This window comes from Eubalaena glacialis, chromosome 19, assembly GCF_028564815.1.
Source record: "Eubalaena glacialis isolate mEubGla1 chromosome 19, mEubGla1.1.hap2.+ XY, whole genome shotgun sequence".
Lineage (NCBI taxonomy): Eukaryota > Metazoa > Chordata > Mammalia > Artiodactyla > Balaenidae > Eubalaena > Eubalaena glacialis.
Window position 1 is genome coordinate 13,455,287 of NC_083734.1, and position 7,379 is coordinate 13,462,665.

Here is a 7,379-nt window from a genome sequence, read left to right on the forward strand (position 1 = left end):
CAGCTCCAAACGCCAGCATCTGCCCTCTCGCCACCCGTCCTTCAAACACCAGCTTCTGAGCTGCCTGTTCCCCTCGCCCCTCTGCCCACCCTCCAGGCTCCCGTGTCCTTCAGGGGACAGAGCCCAGGGAAAGGCACATATGAGCAGCTGGCATTGTTGTCTCCAGTCCACAGAATGTGAAGCAGAGCAATTCAGGGGTTCTGGGAGACTGGGCCACAGCTCCAGGAGGAAATGACCAGGTCAGGTATCTGGCCCCTGAGCCCAAGAGTCTCTGACTAGGAGGGGGGTCTTTAGAGGTCACCTAATCCAGCCCCCTCCTCCACTTAAGTGAATGAATATCTGGGCCACCCAGAAGGTGCTGTCTTCCCAAATATACAGAAATATTCCATTCACAGAGCTCTCGCTATGGACCCCATCACCATGTTCAAAAACTTAGTAGTATTTTATTTAATACCCATAACCCCCAGATAAGGAAACTGAGGCTCAGAGAAGATAGGAAATTTGCCCAAGGTCATGCAGTGTCGGACACCTCAGGGTGGACTTCAGACCCTCTCGATCCCACTTCTTACTCCAGCGACTTCTGCAATGACCGGTTCCCTGCAGGCTTTGAGAGCACACATGGCAATGCTTCTTCGAGGACCCAGCGGGACCGTCTTTGAAGCCGCAGTGCGGGATGCCCACACGAACCCACTGGGGCCTCACACGTGCAGCCTGGAAGCACGTGGGAGTTAATGTCCACGGACGGAACAGAGCTGATGGATGCACACGTCCCTGTTTCTCTCCCCAACAGGGCAGTTCTGAAACGCATCCCGTAAGGCTTCTCAGGAGACCTCCCAGGACAGAGCGGTAGTAATATAAAAAGAATGCATCCTCGGGTTCTGCTTTGGGGGAACACAGGTGGAAACACAGAGAGTGGTGGAGCTGGGATTCAACCCAGGTCTGCTCTGCTGCTGCCACCACCATCCATGCTGGGGTCCCCTTCCCTCGAGGTTCAAGTCATTCTGAACCACAGTGGCTCAGCCACACTTGATCCAGACAGGATCATGGTCGGCGTGGGGACGGGATGCCTGCAGCAGCAGGGTCATCTTCTCTGGAACTGAGGCCACCTCCCGACAAATCGCCTAACAGCCTGGGCTGAGCGGGATTCCCAGCTAGCTGTGCCCTGGCCCTACTCAACTTTAGCAACTGCCTCTGCCCAGATTTTTGGTGACTCTAAGTCCCCCATCCCATCCAATCCTTCCCACACCCTGCCCCCTCCCCAGTCCTCAACATCTTAGAAAGGAGGGGGAACCTGAGGTAGTTTCTGGAAGCCTGAGCAGCCAGATCTAGCAGATACCCACCCTGCCCCACACTTAGAAAATCCAACACACTCGCTTGGAGGTGAGGGCAGAGCTTCCCCCAACTCCTGCCCAGGTCTCAAAGATGTGCTGGGACTTTCCAGGGGGAAAACACTGCTGGGGACCTCATATGCCCTGAGTCACTCCCAGCCTCCCAGCCCCAGGCAGCTGTAAGCTCTCTGTTTACTCCTCACTCTGCAGCGGGAAGAACGGGGCGGGGCGGTGCCTTCTCCCCTCTCCATGGGAAACTGAGGCGCCTGGGGCTTAAGGGACAGCCCCAGGGTCACAAAGCATGAAAAGAACCAGAGGGCCCTGGCGCCCAGCCCAGGACAACCCTATTATTCCCTATGGAGGCTGCTCCGATGGGGGCCACTCAGCAGAGGCAGATCCCCGCATTCAGAGCCCAAACCCCACTTGCATATAAATGCCCTTTGGTTTGTTAAGAAGGGTGTAGAGGAGCTATAGAAAACAGATGAGGAGAAAGAAAGATGTCCTCCTCAACCAGCTCCCAGGTCAGGACACCCAGCGTGCCCTGGACCCCCACCCATGGCAAGCACCCCACGCTCATCCACCCAGGGCCTCCAGAAATGAGCATCAGGCTGATGATCCTGGCCCGGCCCCAAAGGTCCACAAAGGCCTCTCAGACAGCACCCCACCATCCTAGCTCCCCTCCCTGCAACAGGCACAGGTTGGAGCGGGCATGGGGTGGGGTTTATGTCCTTTCGGAAAAAAACAAACCAACCCAGCCTAGCTACAGGGTCCTCCTGGGGGTCCTGGCTTTTTCCTTTCACCACCACCTGTAAACACCCCACCTCTGAGCTCCACCTCGGTCAGCTTCTCCACCTCGGTCAGCTACACACTCCATACAGGATGTGTGTGCGCCATGACCCACCCGTAGGGATGTCTGAGGACAGTCACCCCGCCTCCCAAACAACCCACTACGCTGAACTGCTCCGTGGAATCGCAGCGCAGGGCTCACACGCGTCCACACGAGCTGATTTCTCTTTGCAAACACCTGCATTTGCACTCACAACATACACCCCAATTCCACCCTGGGTTCAGACCCACCCAGGACTCGCGTCCTGATCCCTGCTGACTACGGGATTACCACCCAGCCCCGAATCCGCTGACCTTCTGTGAAGCCGGTGCCCGGGGCTCACTCCTCGACGTGGACGGAATGGCAACAGTCTGTCGCGGCGGCTCTCTCGGCCCGTGTGCCCGCGGCGGCGGCGTCCCCCTTCTCCATCCGGCGGCGAGCCCCCTCCTCCTCGGCGACGGGCTGCCCTGGCCGCCCGCCCCGCCGCGCGCACCGTCACCGCGGCGCGCACGCGCGCACCCCGGCCGCGGCTCGCCGGGCACAAAGCGGCTTCCCCTGCCCGCCGCCGTCGCCGCCACGCGCACACCTGGCAGTCGCGCCCCAGCCGCCGGAGCCTCGCTCGCCGCGGGAAAGCCCGCGCCCGGCCGAGGCGGGGCCCTCCTGCCGCCCTCCGCGACGCCGCCGCCTGGGTCCGCGCCCTGGTTCCGGCAGTGCCCACCCGACTCGCCCCGCGCCGCAGCCGCGTAGCTGCCGGAAAGTGGGGGGGGGAGACGGAGGGGCGGGCACGAGCGGCAGGAGAGGGCGCGGGGGCCGAGGGGGGCCCGGTACGGCGAGTGCGGGGTGCGGCGCCCGCGGGATGCTCCCGTCGCCGCCGCCAGGGGACTGCCCGAGGCGGCTCCTCGGGAACAAAGGCGCGGGGAGGGGCAGGCGCGCCCAAGGGACCCAGGGGAGCGGAGGAGGGGACAGCCCACCGGCCCACAGAAGTTCCTGGAGGATGGGGCCCGGGCCGGTGGGGAACGGAGGTGAGGAAAGATCTGCGGGTTCCTGGTGGATTGAGGAAGACACCGCGGTTCTCGCCAGCTCTGCGTGCGGTGGGGCTGGAGAGGGGGTTCAGTGCTATCTGCACTTGGAAGTGGGAGGTTTCAGGGACTGCCAGAGTCCTTGAAACTGCGCCCCCCCCCCCCCCCCCGCGCCTTCGACCTGACAGCCGGGAGCTTTCATTCATTCGCTGCACAGCCATCCTTCCAGCTTTGGCCAAACCAAGGGTGCTCCTGAACTTGAAGGGGTTGAAGGCAGGAAGGGTGCCCTAGGGAGCCTTTGAGACGCTTGAGTCTTCCTCCCTAACCTCCACGGAGGGCGGCCTCTGAATATGGCTTGCACATCTCAGTGATGGGAAGCCCACTCCCTCAGGGGGCAGCCCACGCTGTATTCGGGCAGTTCTACATGTTAAAAAGCCCTTCATTTAATTGCATGGAAATCTGCATCCTTTCCATCTGCTGGCCATGGCCTCACTCCGCTCTGGCCACAACAGCTTCCTGCTTCTGGAACATAGGTAGGGCCTTGTAACTGCTGTTTCACTTCCCATCTCCTGTGCCCCTCCCCAGCCTTTATTCAACACCCCTCACCAGCAGCTTCTCCATATGTCTGCCCCCTGAGTCCTTCAGGACTCAGCTCAAATGTCACCTTCTCAGAGAGGCCATCCACCTCTTCCAAACTCCCCACACACCCACTGGTCACTCTTTATCTGATGCTCTGTTTCAGTTTGTTCAGCACTCTGATCATCTCAAGATATTCTCTTGTCTATGCGTCTATAGTCTGTCTCTCCCACTAGAATGTGTGTCCCATGGAGGCAGGACCCTTGTCTTCCTTAAGACAAGGCATCATAACCCCAGGGCCTGACCTGGAGCAGGGTGGAAAGCAAAAAGGAAGGCGGGTGGCCAACCCACCCTCTGAGTCCCTTCAGCAGCCTAGCCCATCACCCCAAAATGTAACCTGCTCAGCCATTCAAGGGTAACATCGGCATGGTATTAGCAAAAGAATGTGCTCAATCTCTGTCCACAAAATAAATGAGGAAATGATAGAGCATTCCTCTTAGTCTGAGACAAAATAGCAGGACTTTCCTCCTCAGCTCTGGACTCTGCCCTGAGCTCTTGCAGCCCCAAGACACGAGCATTTTCTTAAAACATGGGGCCATACCCAAGCTTCTAGTCAACTGGAACCTCTCAGACAGCTGATCCCCTCAGCCTGCTGCCCAGGTGCAGACAAGATTGGAGGCCAAAATAGACTTCTCCTTTATTTCTGTTAAACTGTACCTTCTAGACTTGGACCTGGACTCCAAGCCTCCAGGGCTCTTCGGGTCCAACTGTGCCATCTTGTCCGTTGGGATGGTGCCCAGGTTCCTGCCATGGGCAGTGTCACCGGCATGCTGTCCACATCCTTCCTCACCAAGTCCCTCATGAACACACTGAGCAGACTCAGCAAGGGCAGCCCACTCATCAACCTCCCTAGCTGTGCCCTCCCCCAGCCCACATTCCTCTGTGTCACCTGTAGGCTTTGATGGGAAGAAAAGAACAATTTCTTGCTGAAACTCAGAACCACTGTCTCCTGCTTTACCACCCCCAACCTACCTTCTAGTCTAGAAAACTAATCAGAAAAGCAAATAAGCTTCCCCCAGCAGGATGGGTTCCCAGGGAATTCACTCACTGCTGCTGGTCCTCCATCTCTTTCTTTTCTAAGTACCCCCAAACCATCTCTTTAATAACAGACTCTGAAACCTGACCAGGAATGGTGCTAAGCTCACTTATTTATGGTTCATGGACTTATTTCCTCTCTGCAATGATAAAAATTACCTCCGCCATCTCCCACTTTGGGGCACATGCCTCATTCTCTGAGAGGCAGTGCGCATAGTGGTTGCAAGCACTGCCACTTACCCTGCGCCTCAGCTTTGTCATCTGATAAATGGGGAGTACAGTACCTAGATCATAGCATTGTTATGAAGATTAAATCAATTTATGCCTGCAAAGCATTTACAACATAATAAACATAATAAATAAAAGTTGTCAGTACAACTTTTGTGATATAAGAATAATAGTTGATAGAGACAGCGCCGGGGCAAATGAGAGCCGGACGGGCACTGGGCGACTCTGTGCCTCGCGGAGGAAAAATAATTAAGCATGGGCAAAGGAGATCCTAAGAAGCCGAGAGACAAAATGTCATCATATGCATTCTTTGTGCAAACTTGCCGGGAGGAGCACAAGAAGAAGCCCCCAAATGCTTCCGTCAACTTCTCAGAGTTTTCTAAGAAGTGCTCAGAGAGGTGGAAGACCATGTCTGCTAAAGAGAAAGGAAAGTTTGAAGACATGGCAAAGGCGGACAAGGCCCGTTATGAAAGAGAAATGAAAACTTACATCCCTCCTAAAGGGGAAACAAAAAAGAAGTTCAAGGATCCCAATGCACCCAAGAGGCCTCCTTCGGCCTTTTTCTTGTTTTGTTCTGAGTATCATCCAAAAATCAAAGGAGAACATCCTGGCCTATCCATTGGTGATGTTGCAAAGAAACTGGGAGAGATGTGGAATAACACTGCTGCAGATGACAAGCAGCCTTATGAGAAGAAGGCTGCTAAGCTGAAGGAAAAGTACGAAAAGGATATTGCTGCATACCGAGCTAAAGGGAAGCCTGATGCAGCAAAAAAGGGAGTCGTCAAGCCTGAAAAAAGCAAGAAAAAGAAGGAAGAGGAGGAAGATGAGGAAGATGAAGAGGATGAGGAGGAGGAGAAAGATGAAGAGGATGAAGAGGAAGAAGAAGATGATGATGATGAATAAGTTGGTTCTAGCGCAGTTTTTTTTTCTTGTCTATAAAGCATTTAACCCCCCTGTACACAACTCACTCCTTTTAAAGAAAAAAATTGAAATGTAAGGCTGTGTAAGATTTGTTTTTAAACTGTACAGTGTCTTTTTTTGTATAGTTAACACACTACCGAATGTGTCTTTAGATAGCCCTGTCCTGGTGGTATTTTCAATAGCCACTAACCTTGCCTGGTACAGTATGGGGGTTGTAAATTGGCATGGAAATTTAAAGCAGGTTCTTGTTGGTGCACAGCACAAATTACTTATATATGGGGTTGGTAGTTTTTTCATCTTCAGTTGTCTCTGATGCAGCTTATACGAAATAATTGTTGTTCTGTTAACTGAATACCACTCTGTAATTGCAAAAAAAAGAAAAAAAGTTGCAGCTGTTTTGTTGACATTCTGAATGCTTCTAAGTAAATACAATTTTTTTTATTAAAAAAAAAAAGAATAATAGTTAATTTTTTGAGTGCTGAGTCACAGAGCTATGGCAGCTTCCTCTTCAAGTCTCCTGGGAGGTAGCCTTCCCAGGTATGAAAGCTGAAGTTATTTTGAATAACTCCATCCTTCCTATCTTATGATTGCTTCCCTCCGCCATGGACTCAACTGGGCTCCTGTGACTCTGAAGAGCATTCTTGTTCTTTGGCTCAAAAAAGGTTAGCCTCAAGCCACCTGCATGGGCAGGAGGTCCACCCTCCTCTTCTTCCCTGGCTGTTATCTTGGGCGGGTATAGCTGGCCCACATCAGTCTTGGAGCTAGCTTCCCTTCCAGCCTTCCTACTGGTGAGCCTGCATTATGTTCATTTGTCCTTCACCTGGTGCCTGATTAATGAGCTCCTTCTCTGGGCTAGGACCTCGGGATACAGAAGAGGGCAAGAGAGAAAAGGCCCTGCCCTCATGGACCTCACATTCCAGGGGAGCCACAGACAATGAACAAATAGGCAAATAAGATAACGTCAGGTAGTGGAGAGCTTTGACGAAAGGAAAGGAGGTGAGGAAGAAGCTGCTTTACGTCAGATGGTGCTTGGCTCACAATAGGGCTTTGCACGTTGCCTGAAACTGATTCCGACCTTGTGCCCTTCATGTCTGTGCTTCACCAGCATGTTCCCAGGACAGCCTCCTTCTCTGTCCCTGCAAGCATTCACAACTGTACATTCAGGATAACATTGCCACACCCTTCCTGATACTCTTGCCTCAAGCTCTAGCGCCTTTTCGGTCTTTTCTCTGCATGATTTGAAATCTGCCCCCTAGAGTTCAGGGCATTTGTCTGACCTCCCATTTCCTGAATATCAGGAGTTCCCAGGTGGCCTGAGTCACCTTTCCCAAGGTTCCTGTCACATCACATCATCATCCAATTAATTCTTCCTCTTTGGGCAGAACT

At 53.7% G+C, this 7,379-nt stretch overlaps 1 protein-coding gene across 1 annotated transcript; it reads left to right on the forward strand.

The window, feature by feature from the left end:
- Positions 1-5,258: 5,258 nt before the first annotated feature.
- LOC133079646 (high mobility group protein B1-like) lies at positions 5,259-6,267 on the forward strand. The gene has a single exon (XM_061175232.1). The coding sequence runs from the start codon at positions 5,328-5,330 to the stop codon at positions 5,973-5,975; it is 648 nt and encodes a 215-aa protein (XP_061031215.1). The 5' UTR covers positions 5,259-5,327; the 3' UTR covers positions 5,976-6,267.
- Positions 6,268-7,379: the final 1,112 nt, after the last annotated feature.